Genomic DNA, 20,941 nt, shown 5'->3' on the forward strand with positions numbered 1-20,941 from the left:
AAAAATTGTCCTCATTAGTTGATAAGAGGCCTACTAACTTCGGCGAATCATTTTGGGAGGAACAAGCCAAATTCAATGTTGAACCAGAGTTAATCAAGCCTATTTGTTTTCATTTAGTGACCTATATGTCCTATATAGCCTCTACGTGTTTTTTTTGTGTTTTTTTAAAAGGATGTATATATAACAAAGAGAATTACAAAGAACCCAGGAGATAAAAAAAAAAAAAAAAAATCTCGCACTAGAGTTCACTAGAAAAAGGCGAGAGCGACTTCGGAGGCGATTTGCGCGAAAATCAAGAGGAGAGAAACGTTATGCGTAACGTGCACCGTTAGCTTCGAATGCACTAACATGCACTGATTTTCGAAAATGAGCTGGGACCCTTCTTCGATCACCATCCCCACGGCCAGTGACCGGAACCCTCGATGACAAACTTCCGGCAAGGACACAACCACCTTCTCCGATGCCGATAAGAAGTCGTCCCACCGAGAAGACACAGAAGATCCGACCTAAAAAAATGTCACTCTAGATGCTCGGAAACCTTGGAGCTCCCTTCGACGAGCCACTGGAACCTCCTACCGAAGGTTTCGACGCCAGCAGGAAGACGATCTCCCGGCAAAAGAATAGGAACCATCCTTTCCGTTTCAGTTACAGAAAGAACAAAGTTACAGTGGAGAAAGTCGCCCGAAGCTCCAGACAGGTGATTCGCATCTCCTCTGTCGTCGAATCGAAGATGACCTTCACCTATGTTCTGATGGAAGCCATTTCAAGCTTCGTCCTTCAATTCCAACGAGTCACGAATGAAGCTAATCGAACCCATGAACTTTGGACACGGGATTCAATTTTCTTCTTGTCGGTGAGCTCCTTTCGGGGAAGAAGAGAGTGTCGCGTCATCCATCGGCGTGGCTCAACAGTGCTCGCCAAGATCTATATTCCCGAGGCCACCAACTCAGGATTTGGTTGGAAGGAGTTCGCAGAAGCCATCTAGAGCCTCTCTTCGGCAGGGGGAGCCCCCAGCTCCAGCAACAACACCCGAGCCTTCACCACCCTTATTTCCAAGCCCCACCAGAGGCAAAACACCCCTCTGAGCCCATCTCTCCCTCCAATCAGCCCTCCCCTTCCTTTGAAACCCCCCAGCCATTCAGAACAACTTTTTAGACCACCATGTCCCAACACACCTTCTTCCCTCAGAAAAATCCAAAACCATCAAAATCCCTCCCAACTTGCTCTAAAAAGGGCGATAATCTTTAGCCACACCTCCCCCGGTATCATCAAATCCAGCATCCTTCAATGGCTAACTGATGAGCTTCACCTCCCATACACACCCAAAATTTCCTACCTCATCCCCAATCATGACTTGTTCATTTTGAAACCCAGCAAGTGTCTTCGGCGGCCCTTGCTCTCACACCCCACATCCCCTTGGGGATCATTGGGATATCATAATGGGTCCCCTTGACTCCTTCTAGTCAATTTGGGCAATGGGCTACAGTCACCAGCCTCCCTACGGAACTATGGCACAATGAGGTTTTCACGAGCATCATCTCGGAGTTTGGTGCCATAATTGCTCTAGACCCTCTTATTGAACACTGGCATCGCCTGGAAGAGGCCCGGATCCTCATCAATCCTATTCGTCCTTGTGAAGGACACTACTTCCGATGCATTATGGTGGATAATGCCCGATTCTGGATCCGCATTGAGTTGGGAAATATGGAAGACTTCAGAAATGTGACCTTGAGTCTTGTAGCTAAATCCAGAGATTCTCCACAACCTATCCACACATTGAGAGCAGCAACCCCGGTCTCTCCTCCCCAGAAGATGTGTCCTAAACCAGCTAGTCTTACAATTGGCATTGATACTATTCCAGTTGCCTCCTTGATAGTCCCTCCCTCCATTTTGCCATACCACCCACCCACCCGTCCATCTCAACCCACCACAGATTTTATCCTTGATAGAATCTTCCCCAACCCCTACTTACCTACAGTTGCCAGGCACTCTCCCACTTTATCCTCCGAGATAACCACAACTCCTCCTTCCCACACCATGAAAAGCCCCGCAGGCCTTCCTATAACTCTATCACACAGTCCTCACACCCCTCAAACCACCACTAAGATAATGAACTCTCCCTCTCCACCACCTCCGAGAAATTCCCACTCCAAAATTCCTTCTCCTCCTCCCCTTGCCACCTACCAGTGTTGGAATAGATGTCAACCGAGACAGCTTCTCCAGGGTGATCCCAGTGTTACTACTAGATACCCCTGCAATCCAGAGATAGGGGACTTCATCTTTCTAGAGACGGGTGAAAGAGCTCAGAATTATGTGGCTGCTCTTCAGATAGAACAACAAAAATTCGACCCAGAAACTTGGGCCCATATATTGAAACTTGCCAAGGTAACCCCTCCATCCAGTCCTTCTAACCCCTCTTTTGACCCCTCTATCCAGTCCTTCTGAGAGAGGATGGTCGTGGCTGGCCCAAACGGGTGGACTTTCCCAGCTAAGCTCAAGATGCTGAAGCCGTTGTCGCGATCCTAGGCCTCTGCGAAAAAGGCCTCTTCCTCAATCGAGAGAGCCTCCGTCCTTTCTCAGATTTCCACTCTTGAAACCTCTCTTCCTCGAAAGTATATAAGAGATATGCCCTCCAAGGGCAAATGTAGTCCTTCGCTCATAGTGAGCTCATGCATTGGAAGCAACGTGCAAGATTTAAGTGGCTCGTTGAGGGTGATGCCAATACTAAATTCTTCTATTCAGTCGTCTCTGCACGGAGAAGAGCCAACCACATCACCACGCTCAGCGTCAATGGTGAGATTACCTCGGATCGATCCCTTATTTCAGACTCACTGGTGAACTTTTTTGCAGAATTATATTCTGATGGCCAGCCAGCTCGCCCTTTCTTCGGAAGGGTTCATTTCCAAAGTATTCCTTCGGTCATAGCTAGTCACATCGAGCTCCCTTTCTCCAGTAAGGAAATTGAAAAAGCAGCATTGGGTCTTCCTTTGGATTGTGTTCCCGGGCTCGGATGGTTTCAACGGGGAATTCTATCGCCGATGTTGGCCCTTCATCAGAGACGATATTGCCTACATGGTCCACTTGTTCTATCAACATAGCATCAGATATAGAAGCATTGGAGCTTCCTTTATTGCCCTCATCCCTAAAAAAGAAGGGGCAGAACTTCCATCTGACTTCCGCCCGATCAATCTCACCACCAGTGCCTACAGGGTGCTTGCACGTCTCCTTGCCAATCGCCTCAGGGCGGTTCTCCCTATTACCATTCATCATGGCCAAAGTGATTTTATCAAGGGAAGAAATATATTATTTTCAGCCATGGCATGTCACGAGCTCATTCACCATTTTCCCAGATTCATCCTAAAGCTTGATTTTGAGAAAGCTTTTGACAAAGTTAATTGGAAGCATCTGGACACTCTCCTAGGGATGATGGGATTCAGGGAAAAATGGCACTTCTGGATTCAAAGTTGCATCTCCACTGCAAGCTACTCCGTTCTTCTCAACGGAACGGTTTGCAGGTATTTTAAGGGATCTAGGGGAATCAGGCAGGGAGACCCCCTTTCCCCTTTGCTCTTCAATGTGGAAGCAACATATCTATCCTCTTTTATCTATTCGGCCAAGAACTTGGGTTAGCGCCTCCCCACGATGAACTGTGCAGCCTTTGATGTGTCGATCCTTCAGTTTGCAGATGATACCATTTGCTTTGGGGTTGGTACTATGGATCAGATCCGAAAATTGCGTGTTGTATTGGGACTATTTGAATTGGCTTCTGGTTAGAACATTAATTGGAAGAAAACCACCCTCCTAGGCTATCATATCGACTCTCCTGTGCTTCAAGGTATGGCTGACTATTTGGGGTGCTTAGTGGGAAATTTTCCAGTTACATATCTTGGACTCCCACTCTTTGACTCTCGGTCTTTGACGACGCTTTGGTCCCCTATCATTGAGAAATTTGAGAAGAGACTAGCTACTTGGAGGGGCAAGCTTTTATCTACTGCAGGGCAACTCACTCTCCTCAAGTCTTGTTTGGCACCAAACTATTTATTATCCTTCATACACTGTCCGGCCTCCGTTTGCAATAGGATTGACGCCATTTGTCGGCGTTTTCTCTAGAGAGGATCAGAGGACACATTCAGAAATCATTTGGTGAGTTGGAAGGATATCTGCATGCCCCGCAATCAGGGTGGTTTAGGCATCCAGCCTACGAAGGAGATGAACAATGCCCTTTTGCTCAAATGGATCTAGAACTTCAACATCAAGCATAATAACCTATGGGGTGATATGGTCAGGTTCTATCTTTAACCTTCGGGTGTTTGGTAGAGGGAGGATGGCGCTACTCGCATCCTATCCGCGATATGGAAATCAATTCAAAAGTTCTTCCCAATATTCAGAGATGCAACTTCCTTTCACACAGGTAATGGTAGGACCCTCCTCTTTTGGTCGAATGAATGGTGCGGCCACCGCCCCCTCTCCGAGGACTTCCCGGGGCTCTCTAGGGTGGCGAGAGACCTCTCTTGCTCAATGGCTAATTCTTGGAGAGATCGCTCATGGTGTCTCACGTTTCGCCAAGGATTAAATGATGAGGAAACTTTGGCTTTTTGCTCTTTCCTCTCCAAACTCAGCAACATTACTATTCGTGAACACGCAGTTGATAAACTGACATGGAAGCCCAGCATTAATGGCTGATTCACAGTTGCATCCGCCTACTCTCACATTAGAAAACAAGATTACAGCATGCATGAGCACAAGGCAAACCTGGCATAGAAGCCCTCAACGCCTAGTAAAATCAAATTCTTCGTGTGGACAACCATCTGGGAATAGATCCTCACCTCTGACAACATCCGTAAAAGAGGTTATACAACCCCTGGTCGTATTTGTCCCCTTTGTGGTGTGTGCTACGAGACAGTCCAACATGTTCTCATACGTTGTGATTTTTCTTGGCAAGTCTGGATAAAGATATTTCAGAAGATTGGTCTCCAAATGGGGCTACATCAGGACCTTTTCGGCACCTATGAGATGGTTATGGGGATCCGCCTTCCTAGGTTGGGCAAGATATTTCTCTTGGCATGCCTTGTGCATGTCCCATGGTGCCTATGGCTCGAGTGAAATAACCAGAGATTCAACTCCAAGGCTAGCACCCCGAATAAAACAGCTTCTCAAGCAGTGGACCTTAACTCGAGTTGGTTACATTCTAGGAAGGAGTTTGCTCCTCTATCGGGCGTTTCCCTTTAGGAAAATTGGGGTTTGATCGCGAATATGGCGGGCCCCTGTAGGAATCCAGTTATGGCCACCTGGGATCCTCCCCCCTTACGACTGCATCAACTCAATTTTGATGGCTATGCTTTAGGCTGTCCTGGGACGGCTGGATCTGGTGGTGTTTTAAGAGACAGCAGTGGAGACCCTATTCTATCCTATGTTGGGCTAGTGGGTATTGCTGATTCAAATACTACTGAAGTGAGTGATCTTCTATTTGGCCACCAAATCTTTAAAGAGCGGCTTCATGGCAAGCTGCTTATCGAAGGAGACTCAAAGACCGTCACCAGCTGGTGCTCAAAAGATAGCTCCCCCCCTTGGTGCCACTGGCCAATCACTAATTGTATTGCTGACATTGTGTCATCCATTTATTGTAATTGGAACCTTGTTCCTAGATCAGCCAATTCTTTGGCTAATAAATTAGCAAAATTCGGAACCTTCCAACAATCTCTCATTGTTTGGGAAGGCTTCCCCTCTTGTAATCCGCTCGTTTGAGCTCTCTTAATAAAATTCAGCATCATTTCAAAAAAATAAAAAATAAAGAACCCAGGAGCATATCCCTGACAACAAGAGACTGAAAGGTTGCTCCTGACTTGGCAAACACATATGCTGCCGAGTTAGCAGATCTCAGAATGTGAGACCAAATACAAGAAAATTGAGAGGCAATTTCAAGAATTTCCCGAACAAAATCCCAATGGCGCCACGGGGGAGGAGGATGCATATCCGCACCAACCAATTACCACTTTTGAGTCCCCTTCAATGTGAAGAGGACCACTATAATTGTGTGTAAAAAATCGGAGCCCATTGAGAAGACCTTGGAGCTCAGCCGTTGTTGAGTCAGCAATGCCTAACGGAACAACATACGACAGACATTGATTGTCGGAGGAATCCAAGATAACACCCCCAAAGCCAACAATTCCAAGATTGCCAAGAGAAGAACCATCAAAATTTAACTTAAGGAAACCATGCTCTAGGGAAGGGGGGGGGGGGCTTCCTGTGTGACTGGGATCTTGGTTCCACACCGCATCTTTGCAATATTACTCCAATTATCGTGGATAGATGAACCAGCGAAGGAGGAGAATGGCTTCTTAATAAGGAGCCATGCTGAGATCTGGCCCAACACACGATCAACGACCCTTACCACGGAATCACTTCTAGCATCAAAACGTCTGCGGTTACGCTCATTCCAAAGCCCCCATAGAATGAAACCAGTGCAAGCGGATATCATAAGCTTTCCAAGCCTAGGAAGGGGAGAACCAATGAGCATCTTGCTGAAAGAAATTAGATCAGCTAGCATACAGAATTGCAACCCAATCTTACAAAGGATGGAAAGGGGAGAACCAATGAGCATCTTGCTGAAAGAAATTAGATCAGCTAGCATACAGAATTGCAACCCAATCTTACAAAGGATGGAAGTCCACACAGTCCACGAGAAAAAACATTGGAGTAGGATGCGATTGGCTGTTTTGACCTCAGAGTTGCAGAGAGGGCAAAGAGAATCAATAGTTGGGTGTCCTCTTCTTCTGAGCACATATGTCGTGAATATCTTTCCTAGGCAGGCACTTCATATGAAGAATTTTATCTTTGGCAAGGCATAAAGACGCCATGAAAAGAATATCTCATGATCCCTTTGATTTGAATGCCAACCTTTGATAAAAGTGTAAGCAGAGGACACAGAAAAACTTCCGCTTTTATCAGGCCACCAAATCATATTCTCAACAGCTAAAGGCCTCAATCTGAAGGAATGCATACATTCCAACAACCTACTTGCCTCCAAAGCCTCAGTATCAAAGAGACCCCTTATAGGGTGCAAGTTCAAACCATCTCCCTCAAAAGCATTTGCAACGGATATCCCCCTTTGCAAAGATAGGAGGAAAAGGTTCCTGAATGCTGACTGTAAAGGCTCCTGTCCTGTCCACCAATCCTCCCAAAACTTTAAAGATTTGTCATTACCAACATAGAATCTGATGGCTGAAGAAAATTTGGGAATAAGTAAATATAATGATCTCCAAATTGGAGATAAACAGCCTCCAGAAGTCCACCAAGGAGAAGGACAGCCAAGCTTAACAGATACCATTTTCTTCCAAAGATTCGCAGAAACATTGTTGAACTTCCAAATCCATTTTAAGAGCATAGCTTGGTTCATATCCTTCGATTTTCGAATCCCTAAACCTCCCATATTTTTTGGCAAACACACTTCCTCCCATTTGAATAAATGGTACTTAAAAGTATCACTCGATCCTCTCCATAGAAATCTCCTGTTTAACTTATCCATGGCATTACAAACCGAGACGGGGCAAGACATAAAAGACAAAGCATCATTCGGGATGCCTGCAATACAAGACTTCAGGAGAATGAGTATGCCTGCTTTGCTTAGAAATCGGCCCTTCCAGGTTGCCAGACGGGTCTCCAATTTTTCCCTCACAAGGTTCCAAAGACTTGTTTATGCGGCCATTGAAGAGGGGGAGACCAAGGTAGGTTGATGGGATGCTAAAGGTTTTACATCCGAAGATGTTCACCAGCTCTTCTAGTAACTCGGGGCTGACATTCAAACCCATGAGGGAAGTTTTCCCCCAATTAACTTTCTGCCCAAGGCTAGTTCAAATAGTCCCAAGACAACTTTAATCCTTCTAGCGCCTTCCATTACCGATCCCAAAAATGATAGTATCATCCGCATATTGAAAAATGGGGATATTAAAAGCCTGTTGGTGGCTAGTAGGGGGGAGCAACCCAAGATTCACAGCTGAATACAACATAGAGGAGAGGAATTCCGCTATAATGTTGAAAAGAAGCGGGGAGAGCAGGTCTCCTTGTCTGATCCCCCTTGTCCCTTTGAAATATCCACATACAGAGCCATTAAGGATGAGAGAGTAGGAAGCCAAACTCACATAACTCCAAATCCAGAATCTCCATTTTGCGCCGAATCCCATTTTCTCCATAAGCTCAAGTAGAAGAATCCAATTTACTCGATCAAAAGCCTTTTCCAAATCAAGCTTGAGGGCAATTCTTGGCTCTTTGCTATGACTGAAGTGAACAATGAGTTCATGGGCTGCCATTGTGGAATCAAGAATTTCTCTCCCCTTGAGAAAAGCACCTTGTCTGCAGTGGTTGACGATCGGGAGAAGGGCTTTTAGCCGATGGGCCAGAATTGTTGCAATGATTTTGTATGCATTAGTTACCAAGCTGATAGGCCAGAAGTCTTCTGGCTTTTGCACATGGCCTTCTTCGGAACCAGAGTGATAAATGACACTCCAATGCTGTGAAAGGTGATACTATTCTTAAAAAAACCATGTAGCATAGCAGAAATATCCTCCTCGAGCCGTGACCAGAAATTTTTTAGAAAATCTCCATTAAAACTGTTTGGCCAGGGGCCCTATCACTTTCCATTTCTAATACGGCACGCTTGATTTCAGCAGCAGAGAATGGGAGCTCTAATAGGGAGGCCGCCATTGGGGAGAGATGGGAGAATTCATAGCCCATGTGTGTACATTCTCCATTACTTGTACCAAGTTATCTTTTGAAGCTTTTGAAGCCTGGATAAAAGGATACCACCCAATGCATAAAAAGTCCCACCGTTGTGGCTATACATAGACTCTTATGTCTCAAGCTAGTTGTAAGAGCAAAAGAATTTGTTATAGGAGAATAGTCCTATACTGATTGGGATTTTGGAAAGATTTTACTTTAAATGGTTGAGAAAAATCTCCCAACTTCGGCTACTATTTAGAAAAGAGGGCTCTTAACTCCAACCAGTCAACTTTAAAAAATGTCTGCTAAACCTCTTAAGAGTCTTTTTTATTTTAGTTACCCCTTTCTTCGCTCCTGTATCTCCCATATAACTCTTGTAGTGTCTTTTTTTTCACTAATACTTCTGAGTGTTTAAAAAAAAAAAAAACACAATTAATTGGATGAATAAACATGTTCAGGAGGTACCTCATATATATAATATGTTCCCAAAGCAAGAAAATGTCATAACCCTAAATGTCACAGCTTGGTATTTTGCCTTCACACTCTTGTTATATAATAATTAGTAATTAAATTTATGTGTAAAATTTAGAAACTTAGCATCTAGGATCTAATACAGGTTTTTGAGTGCATCGGAAAAATCAAGATATATGTTCTTGACATGCCTCGAATAAATCACCCAAAGGATCCTTTTGCAATTGTGACTGTCTCCTTCTCTTCTTTCCATTTCCTTGGAAGCTATCATATTCTGCCTCAATATTATACCGAGTTTTCTCAAGCACATCTTCTAAAAACAGTTCTGTTACTGGAAAAGTTAATCCCTGCAACAAAACATGATCGAAGTAAATAAAGGATTAAAAATGAGAAATAAATGAAAAAGGTAAAGGCATCAATTAAATAAATTACCGGTATGTGAATTGTCGGCACATTTCCAAAATACTTGGAAAACATATCTGCATTGATGGTAGCACTCATGAGAATAAGACGCAGATCCCGTCTTCGAGGAAGAATGTCCCGTAAAATTATTAATAGAAAGTCCTCATTCATGCCTCTTTCATGAATTTCATCCACTACTAAATGGCTAACACTGGTCAAATTAGGATCTTCTACCTGCACTTATCCAGTATTGGAAAATATATGACAACAAAATAAATGCAATGCTGCGTAAAAGCATAGAGTACAAAAAATAAAAGCTCCAAACGGCCATAGTACTGAGCAAGAGTTTCATATTAACACATACATGTAAAAACTTTGTACCAAGTAATATTACAAGCAATAAATGAGAATGTTAAAGTTGGATCAGAGTCCATCTCAAACTGATTAACCAAGATAGAACTTAAAAGGCCTATTTCCCAAACTAATAACCATATGATTTTTCTTATTAGTTATTTACATGGCTTTCTCAACAAACAAACAAACAAAAAAAAAAAAAAAATTATCTACGAGACCACTCCTGCTAACACTTTCCTTCACATTCAAGTTTACACAAATAGATAACAGGCCTAAGACAAAGATAAAGTAAACAGGGTACAAATTAAACATAACAAACTATGTCCACAGGGCATACAACCCACTCTGATACCATGTAAAATCTAATAATCAAGAAGTTGAAAGGTTTTGTGTGTGTGTGTGTGTGAGAAAGAGAAAGAAAAGAAAGAGAAAAGTGTTAAAAAATAGTGAGATATAAGGGTAATTTATAATTAGTATGGTTTTTTGTAAGTGTTTGCATGTCTAGTGGCATTGTCGTTAGTTTACTTAAATTAGTCTGGTCTATGTCAGCATTTGAGGGTATTTTAGTCAATTATGCCAATATTTTGTCCATACTGTTAAGTTGTGGAGCCTAATTAATACCTTACCCTCTAGCGGGGATCGACCCTGGGCGGGTTGTCGTGGGGGTTAGAAGGGAGACGGGAGCCCCTGGGCGGGTCCACGATATATTGATTGTTGTGTCATTAAGGGTAGTTTGAGGATTTCACACTTGTAATCCGATTGCCCTAATTTTCTCATTATATATCGGGGCATCGTTGTTACAGTTTTACCTTGACGAGGATCATCATCCGAGGAGCATCAATTGCAGCCGAGAGAAGTTAGAGAAAAAACAACACCTGTAAGTGTGTGTGATTTCTCTTGTAAACTATTTCATCTTCATAGTGGATGACTGCAGCGGCGGAAGACAAAACGTAGTCTCACCTTGAGGCGAACCTATATAAATCTTGTTGTTTGTTCTTGTGCTTGCTTTTCTTTTCTCCCGCGATTATTATTATTGCTCTCGTTAGTTTGGAATTATGGCGTCTAATACCTAACACATACGAGGTTAAGGCATCGATTAGACCCAAATATCTCTAATTTCAATGAAAATTGCGGCTAAGAGCCATTGCTTGGGACTTCTCCAAAGTTTAACTTTTACCACTTCACAAGAAAGAAAGAAGAACTATCATACCGCGAGGTAGTCTTGTAAACGCTAGAGATTAACTCTCATCATCTTTTATTAACCACCTACTTACTTTACAATGAACGACTAAAATGCCCCTAATTACATGGACGTCTCTAAATAGCTCATTCTAATACAACAACCCTCAACTCCTGACTTAACTATGACAAAATCTGAAATACTTCTAGACTTATGAGAAACATACTTACATAATGTTAAATGACATAAATACACCTAACGCCATAATTTTTAACAGAGAACATAATTTATACAAAGGGAGTGAGGCATTTTCGTCTCTCAACTTATTGGGTCATTTATTTGTTTATTGGTCTAAGAACATATGTTTATTAGGAGCAGATCAGCAATGCTTTGGCTAGAAGGAGTGACTTTAACACCATTAGATTATGTTATGAGAAAAAATCAAGGCCATCAAAGAATTGTGACTACAATGAGAGGATTTGATAAATTTATTAGGATTTGTGATCTCGAGGAATTGGACCCCAAACTCACTTGGAGCAACAACCAGAAGAACCCCTATTCTCCTAGCTAGACCAATTTCTTGCCACACCAGAATGGTTGCATCACTTCCCAGAGGTAAATAGCCTTATCTCCCATGACCAACTTCAGATCATTGCCTCATTTTTATGACAACAGCTCAATTAAATGAATTCCTGCCTGTTTAGGTTTGAAAAATATTAGCTCCATGAAAAGGATTTTTTTTTTTTTATAAAGATGAATATATATATATATGAACAAGAAAAAATTACAAAGGAAGAGGGAGCAGATCCTCACAACCAGAGATTGCAGGGACGTTCCCTGTTTGGCTAGCACATCTGCAGTCGAATTTGCAGATCTCGAAATGTGAGACCAAATACAAGAGTGGAGTGAGGTAATATCTAAAATCTCTCAAAAGATGTCCCAATGGTGCCACAGTGGAGGGAAAGCACGCTCACACCAACCAATGACCACCTTCAAGTCTCCTTCAATGTGAATGGGACCACTGCAGTTGTCTCTGAAAATGCGAAGCCCAATGAGTAGACCATGGAGCTCAGCCAACGTAGAATAAAAAATGCCTAACGGGCTGGCATAAGAGAAACATTGATTGCCAAATGGATCCAAAATAACTCCCCCAAACTAACAATCCCCGGATTGCCGAGGGAAGAGCCATCAAAATTCAAAATTCAACTTGAGGTATCCAGCTTCCGAGGGGGTCCACTCTTGCATCGCTGGAGCCTTGATCCCAAAGTGCATCCTTGCCAAAATACTCAGTTTTCACGGATAGAGGTCCCTTTGAAGGAGGAAAAAACCTTCGTAGTTATAATCTAAGAGGATATTTGCCCCGACACCCTGTCCGCTACTCTTACTTTCACTTTTAGCATCCAACCGCGTTCGGTTGCATTCATTCCAGAGCCCCCACGGTATGAAACTGGCACAGGTGGATAACATCACTTTTCCGAGACCAGGGAGGGGAGGCCAACAATCGACTTGCTGAAGGAGATCAGATCAGCTGATATATAGAATTGCAGCCCCATCTTGCCTAGAACAGAGGTCCACACATACCATGAAAATGAGCAATGTATAAGAATATGATTGGCAGTTTTTGTTTTAGTGTTGTAGAGAGGACAGAGGGGATCGATAGCTGGGTGGCCCTTCTACTAAGCACATCACTCGTGAGATTCTTACTCTGGCAAGCACTCCACATGAAGAATTTTTATCTTTGGAGGTGCGCAAAGACGCCATACAAAGTGAATATCATGCTCCCTTTGCGTCGAATCCTAGCCATTAATGTAACTGTATGCAGATGAAACTGAAAAATGTGCCGCTTTGGTTAGGCCACCAAATAAGCTTGTCCGCATCGGAAGGTCTCATTCTGACAGAATTCAAAGAGTCCAATAAACTACTCGCGTCCAAGGCCTCTGAGTCTGACAAGTCCCTTCGAGGGGGAAGGTTCAGCCCCCCCCCCCCCTCAAAAGCATCAACTATTGTCATCTCCCTATGTGTAGAAAGGAGGAATAGATTCCTGAAGGAAATCCATGAAAAAGATTTTGCACAACTCATTTAAGACTAGTGGCAGCCACTCACCTCTCAGGGGAATGCTGAATGGGTGTTTATTTCTTATCTCAAGCACCACATATAAAATTGGTTAAAGATAAAAAAAATTAAGAATGGAGAAAAATTCATTAACAAAAAGAAGGAAAATGGATCAATTGTCAAAGACACAAATTGACAAGAAGATTAGCCACATCACCTTCTTTAATCAGATTCCTGACCTTGACATTCTCAAGGAATCTTCACCCTTTTCCACATGAGGAAGATACGGGTGACCCTCTTAAAATTCAATTTGATCCTCTATGTACTATGGATGCTGTTTTTGGAAAGATACCAATTAAGGGGGGTAACGGGTAATCACCCTAAAGATAATATTATGGGGCCACCATTTACTTTCTTTTTCATCAGAATAACCAATGCTAACAACAATCAACAACCGAGAAGTCCTTTTTCAATAATAATATCTCAATCAGAGAGACAAAATAGCTGCTACTAAAATGGGCATGGGCCCAAATAACACGTACCAAATAATAAAAATCCTTAAAAAAGGAACCACAAAATAATTAGTTACAAGTCCATCAGAAAGTTGTGCACCAAATAATATGTTGTCCGAGGAATAAGCTATCAATTAATTCAAGATAATATCACGCCAAAGCCAAGGGACCGAGTCAAGCTGAGTCAAGTAGTAGACCAAGGCGGAAAACAAGTGGGCCGAGTCAAGTTGACCTTGATCGAGTTGACTCGGCCAGAGCTTATTCAAGTTGACTCAAAACAATAACTCGGGTCGGTGGGTTAGCCCGGAGCGGCACAGAGCGACTCAACTGATTAAACAGCTTTTCACCATATTGTTGCTCGACGGATTATACAGAACAAAACATCGTCTTCTCCGTGGATTAAATGAACCAGCAATCTCGTCTCTCCCATCAAGCAAAAACAGCAACATAGCAGAGATCTCGGATTGTAAACGGCAACAGACCAATGCTGGGGCCTTGGTAGCTTCTGACCTCATTACCATTCTCTCTTCGGTAAGTCTAAAAAATTCGCCAAATACTCTTAATTGAATGCCGAGCACGAAAGGTAATTTCTCAACTTCCACTGCTTACTGCTTCCTGAGCTGTCCCAACCCTCCACAAATCAAACATCCAGCTGCCATCGCATGAACTTTGCATGCTCCCCCACATGTTGGAACAAAATCCTTACATCGAATTCCCTAATCCGTAGAGGTGCCCATGTCCCAGACCCTCTTTGCCCTTTTTGCCAAACTTCTCCATAAACAACCTCCCATATCCTTCTACATTGCGAGTATGCTCATTTTGTGTGGACCAGCCTCCTTAACAAAATCGGTCTCCTGTACTGTTCCTCTCAAAATCTCTCTTCTACCATCCTCTCAATCACAAATACCAACCTCCCAAAACTCGAAAAATTATTAATATCTTGTTGTGTGGGGCATCTCATTTGGGCATTATGGAAAGAAAGGAATAATCGTAAATTAAATCTAAATTTTTTTCTTGGAGAAATATTGGTTGAAAAAATTATTGGTCAAGTTAATACGTGGATCTTATTGTGTAAGGAATTCAGAAATCTTTGAGGATCAAACTTTCGTGAGAACTGGCGAATAATTGCTGACATGTCTTATCCAACTCACCCGCCGAGCATGGCAATTTGGTCTCATCCCCCTATAGGCCACAATAAATTGAACTTTGATGGAAGCGGGTTTGGATGTCCAGGCCCAGCAGGTTTTGGTGGTGTTGTTCATGATGAAAATGGTGTTCTTCTTTTTTCCTATGCTGGGCCAATTGGTATTTCGGACTCAACTACTGCTGAATTATTCGGATTATTTAATGGACTTCATATCATCAATAATCGTCTTTCTGGGCCCCTCTGTATTGAAGGTGATTCAAAAATTGTCATCAACTGGTGCGCAAAGATCGAACGTCCTCCTTGGCAGCATTGGAATATATTCTATGATATATGTAATTTAACTTCTACTTTAAATTGTAAATAGAATTATATTCCTAGATCTATTAATGATTTAGCTGATGCTCAAACTAAATTAGGCCTCTCTCTCCAACACCTTGTCGTGGAGAGAGGGCCTGTTTAGCAAGGTATCGTAATCTTCATCTTTTTATAAAGCTTACACATATGCTTTCAAAAAAAAAAAAAAAACAAAGCAACGCTAGGCGACTTCCTCGCCATGAGAATTCGTCGTCCCTAGCTCAATTTTTGGATGCCAGACAGTATAAAGAAAAAAAGCAGCTGGTATAACAGACAAAGCGAAGCTGGAAGTATGATTACATGTGCTGGTTCGAAATATTTTTCTGGGTTTTTGACTCACCTGAAGGAAACTAAAACTGGAAAGCAATGATGATCCAACAGATTCATTCCAGAAATAAGCGAAGAGATTATAAGACAGCTATCAATGGCTGACAATGATGGTGAGGAGCAGAAACGGAAACCAAGCTAGAGGAGAGAAGACAACTTCCCGATTAATAGTAGAGACAATCTCGAAGAGGCAGCAGCAATAATCAGCAAAGGAAGCTTCCAACCGATGATAAACTTCTGAAGATGGTAACAAAAAAAAAAAAACTCGAAGAAGAATAGCATCTCCATCTTCCTCGCAATGCCAAAGCGACAACAGAACCAGGCGAGAAACAATATAGAACCCGGATTTATGACTTTCCAGAATAATATCCAAAATAGCAACATGTTTTCCATGTGGATAGATGGGCGGCACCTCTAGTTGCCAGCGAAGAACTTCCATAAATAAAGCAGTCGGACTCCCCCTTCTCTATTGGCGTCAATGGCGTCAGGGCACTGACATTCTATAGTTTCTTGCAAAGTGAGTGTCTCCTTTCATGGCTACTTGTAAGAGAACCTCCCCGTGAAGGCACTGGCATAACTGCAACTCTCCTCGTGCTTCCTCTAAGCTCTTTGCTTCTCCAACAGGGGAAGCGAGAAGAAGTCTCCCGAGAGAAAGCCTTGTATGTTGATGACGGGGACACAAGCTCTTCATACTCCCCATACCCTGGCTTCTCTGCTTCAGGCCAAATGAACTATGCCGGTATGTTCGTCTCGCGGCGTAAGACTCAAGCGTCAAACACGACCGACATCGGCGGTGGTGCACATAAAATACTGGTAATTGGAAGAAGTAATAAAAAAAATATGGGTAGGCCAACTTTGAATGATCAGCCGAGACAGCAAGATAGAAATTCTAAAAAAACATACTACGAGTCCTAAAAATTAATGTTTTGATACCATGTTGATTTTTAGGACGCCATGGATTTAACTCATGCAGAAAAAGAGAGAGACACCCATTGAGAGAAAATGGGAGGAAGAAAAGGGTTATGGACTTGTGTCCTAACCCTCCCCTGAAGCTCAATTTACAGATTAAGTTACAATATTACAATAATACCCCTGAAAATTAAACTTATACATGAATGTCATCTCTATGAGATGACTCTTTATTTACCATCTTGCCATCACTGTATGGGCCTGTGGGCCTTCTCCATGGTTTGTAGGCTTGGGCCCATCTTCCACCTCTCTTGGATGTGTGGACCTTCCTTGGTCTTGAGAACTTGGGACCATCTTTCACACACTTGACCGTGTGGGCCTTCCTTTGTCTTGTGGACTTGGGTCTATCTTCCAACAGCCAACAACCAGCAGCCATTGACCGAAGCCACCACAGCGAGAGGATGGGGACCAGTCACGAACAAAGGAAACTAAAGCCGAGGGGGGGAGTTGAGTAGCCATCCAGCAGTCCCCAGGTTATCAGAAAGAGACTAGCCATTTACCCGGACATAGAAATGAGCACTACAGCAGATAGCTTAGTCTTAGGTGCCGGAAAGACAAGTCGAAGAGACAAGCATCTATAGTGGTTGGGATGTCTGAAAAGATAGCAGCAGCACAGGCTAGCCGATCAAGTCCAGAGGTAAGCAAGAGTGGAGGAATCGGGATAATGGGTTGGTCCCAATTAGGAGCAGGTTCAGAATGTCTCAGTAAAGGGGATGAGCAAATGTGGTACCATTAGGGAGTTCAGGGCGCTGATTTTTCGGGCGGGAAGGGAGTGGGGGAAAATCGACGGGCACAAGGGACTAGGGCCTGGTTGGTGCCAACGTTGGGATGAAATGTTGTAGACTTTGAAGGAATTGGGACCAGCCAAAGTTTGTGTTCGTGGTTTCCGAGATGTTGATGCTCACCATGGTAATGTGGTCCCGGAACTGCGTTATGCAGCAAACCCTGGTACTGTTCCGGCAAATGACGAGGAAACAGAAACACCAAGGTTCGGACCAGAGCTCCTTGGACCTTGGCGAGAGATCTGGCTTGAGTCTAGTGGCTTCCAAGAACTACTTCATGAAAGCCTCGCATGCTGCCATTAGAATAGTGATGAAAGCCCTCTTTGATCCAGTCTTCATCGTCACCCGGAAGCAAGGGGTGGCCCGGAGAGCCACACAAGTTATCGAAACAATGGTAGGGTCAAAGGTGAAACGGAAGGGGGCGATGGGAAGCTTCACAGGGCCGCCCAATGGTTGTCTTCGAGTCGATCATATGTGGATCGTGGTCCACTCAACGGGAGTGTCTTCCTCTTCTTCAGTGGTCCTCAGAATGTCGTTCAAAATGCTCTATTGAAAGCTTCCTCTTGCATCGTCGTCGTTCCGGCGATGGCCTGAGATCGGAGCACAGGCCGGTCGTCTTCGTTCATCACATCTTCCGTCGAAATCACCTTCATCGTGTCGACCATCGACATCACATTGGAGAGTAATATCTCCTAGCACCACCAAGCTTTGTCCCCGAAACCGACGGGGAGGGTGCCGGTGGCGACCATCGCGATTGGGAATAGTATCGTTTTCACTCATTTGGGCTCTCATCTCTCATGTCGCACAATCCCTCTTACAGACTCACAATTATAAGTTATCTGACAATTATACCAAAGACTTTGAAACTAAAGACTTATCTTAGACATATAATTAAAATAATGCATAGTAACACGACACAAGGGGAGGTTTCTAGTTTGAGGTCTTCGACTTAAGTCACGCAAGGGAAAAAGGGTGTATTGTGCATGTGTAATCAACATTCAACAAAATAGAACAAGAAAAAAACCTTGAGAGTAACGATGTCTCGAAGAGAAAAGATGCCTCCAATAAGCATTTTTCTCTGTCCCAAATCTCCAAAGCCTTTCCAGAAAGGCTTGATTCATAAATCTCATGGACCTAATTCTCAATTCACTTGTACCATTAAAAATAAAAATAAATTAAAGGAATTCTCCCTTATCTTTGTGCAAACAAACCTCCTTTCAGTTGACCAAATGATAACTATACCTGTCAGACACTCCCTTCCACAAGAAGTTTCTCATAACACTCAATTTTAGCATATGCTCACACGACACAGGAGAAAAGAGGCAATAATTTGGAAATCCCACTAAATTGGTAGGCTCAGACACTAGATTCAGAAATTTGCTGTTCTAAGTTGTCAGCTGTCTTTGCAACATAGAAAGTGGTACTAAAAAGCACTAGTGGACTCAGATGAACTGCAATTGAGCAGAATAAAAACTGCAGTAAGAGCACCACCAGCAACATTGAAAAGCATGGATGACAGAGGACATCCCTGCTTAAAACTATGAGAACTACAAAATGACATTTAGCTGCTTCATTTAGTAAAATTACAAAATTCTTTGAGGACAAACAACTCTTAATCCAAATCTGCCAACAAGACCCAAAACACACCATCTCCAGCACATAATCAAGAATGAATAGCCTACCTTTTCTTTATTATAAAAGAAAGAAATTTAGGAAGAAAAACAAAAAGGAAACCAGCATAAGAATATGTAGGATACATCAAACTACAGAAAAAGAACAAAAAAAAACAACAAAAGAAAAAGAACTAACTATCATCATGAACAACCAGAGGAAAAGCTTCCTCAAAAAACAACTGCTCTAAACCAACATCAACACCAGAATAATGTAAACATTGCCTTTATTTTTTTGGTTTGAGTAGCTCTTAAACATTGGTAATAATTTGTGCAGAGATAATATCTTTGTGTCCCAATAGAGTGAAAAGATCTAATCAGACCTCTATCTTTCTCCCACAATAATTCTTTGATAAAAGACTCCTTATATCTTGAAAAATTAGGTCAGTACCTGAGAACTAGCCAGAGTTATGCAGTCTGTTCACAACTTATAACTCTAGCACCATCGAAACTCATAGTTGATACAGAATTTTGTACTCAGGAAGACACCAACTCAGATCTCAAAAAAAACAGAAAATAAAAAACAGTAAACATGACTGGATATTCTAACAATCAACTGCAGTAGTGTAATGAAGCAAAATCTACTCAGCACACTTCGCTCTTTATAATAACTCTATAGGAGTGTAAGGAAACTATCTCACCAATTGCCTTAGTAACACTCCTGTTGTACAAAATAGAAGGTGTGTGCGGTATGAACGTTTCGCTTCCAAGCGGATTTGATAGCCAACAGTTTCTCCCAGACATTCACCCCTTTCTTGAGATACCCGAGTAGAAACGGATATAGCAGAGATTCTACGGGGCTGTGTGCATATTATGTTGCATTGGGCCCCACAATTACGTGAAATTGCATCCTCCAATATAAATTGGGGAAGCTGTGTAGTCTTGCCACAGCCTGTCTCTCCTGAAACCACCAACACCTATATTACAGAACAACTTAATGAGAATACTGATATAGTTAATGATGCTGTAAGGTGTCGGCATAAAGTAAACTTCATTAATGCACTTGCTTTCTCTGGCATATGCATTTTTGTTGAATAGTAACAAGAACTTCCATTTCAAACATTAAAGAAGCATATTCAGAGAGGGAAGCAGCCAGAGAAAAGTCAATACAGTAAATGACAAATTAAATGACAAGACTTGAGTGAATACATCCATTCCAACCAACAGCAAGACAACATCCACCCACCTTCCTAATAGCAAGAGACACTAGAAGAAAACTGAGTAATTACAATCAAATAATGAGCAACGAAATGAATTGAGTCACTACTAAGGAAAATCAATAATGCATATGTCATTCGTCATCGAGAAATTGAAAGGAGCTTCTAACAATGAGGGGTGGGGGGCAAGGCAGGGAAGAGTGATGGGAGGTGGAGGGAAAGGGAGAGGGAGAGGGAGCAAGAGGTGGGGGAGTGGGAGAGTGAGGGGAGGTGGAGGGAGAGGGCGGGAGAGGGAGGAAAGCAGGCAAGAGGGAGGAGGAAGATGGAGGAAGTGTGAGTGGGAGAGGGACAGAGAGGAGAGAAAAAAGAGAGGGGGTAGAGGGAGAGAAAGGAGTTGAAGAGGAGGAGTAGGGAAAGAGGGAGAGAGGGAAAGGAGGAGAGGGTTGAGAGGTAGAGAGTTAGAAAGAGAGAGGGAGACAGAGGGAGGGAGGGAGAGGGGGAGACCCGAGAGGTAGAGAGAAGAAGGGAAGTGGGAAAGAATGACAGAGAGAGGGATAGAGAGGAGGGGATAGTTAGGGAGAGAGGGAAGGATGGCAGCAGGAGGAGAGAAATTTTTATTCTTTTCTATTAGTATTTTTGCTTTTAAGTCTTTTAAGTGAATTTCCTTTTGTTCATATGAATCTTGAACGAATTTCCTGCAATATTGAACTGTCAACTACCTCTTTCCGCATTGAAAAGGTCTAAAAAAGATTCTCCTTCCATTCAGTGCTTCAGAATTCTTCACAAGAGAATCTGCCAAGTCAGTCCGTTAAGTGTCTTTTTTAATACCTTTTTTATGGAATTTTTTAT

The 20,941-nt window shown here is 42.8% G+C and overlaps 1 protein-coding gene across 1 annotated transcript in view; it reads right to left on the bottom strand.

Annotated features, from left to right (window-relative positions):
* The window catches only part of LOC137952981 (DExH-box ATP-dependent RNA helicase DExH1), a 71,821-nt gene that overhangs the window by 30,484 nt on the left and 20,396 nt on the right, over positions 1-20,941 (bottom strand). Inside the window, exons 6-8 of the mRNA XM_068800136.1 lie at positions 19,577-19,852; positions 9,619-9,822; positions 9,378-9,533 (exon numbers count right to left, since the gene is read on the bottom strand). Of these exons, the coding sequence (XP_068656237.1) occupies positions 9,378-9,533; positions 9,619-9,822; positions 19,577-19,852 (636 nt within the window). The remainder of the gene's footprint in view (positions 1-9,377; positions 9,534-9,618; positions 9,823-19,576; positions 19,853-20,941) is intronic.

This window comes from Aristolochia californica, unplaced genomic scaffold, assembly GCF_029961685.1.
Source record: "Aristolochia californica isolate CCGP_79_NKW_82.1479 unplaced genomic scaffold, dmAriCali1.0.hap1 SCAF_16, whole genome shotgun sequence".
NCBI lineage: Eukaryota > Viridiplantae > Streptophyta > Magnoliopsida > Piperales > Aristolochiaceae > Aristolochia > Aristolochia californica.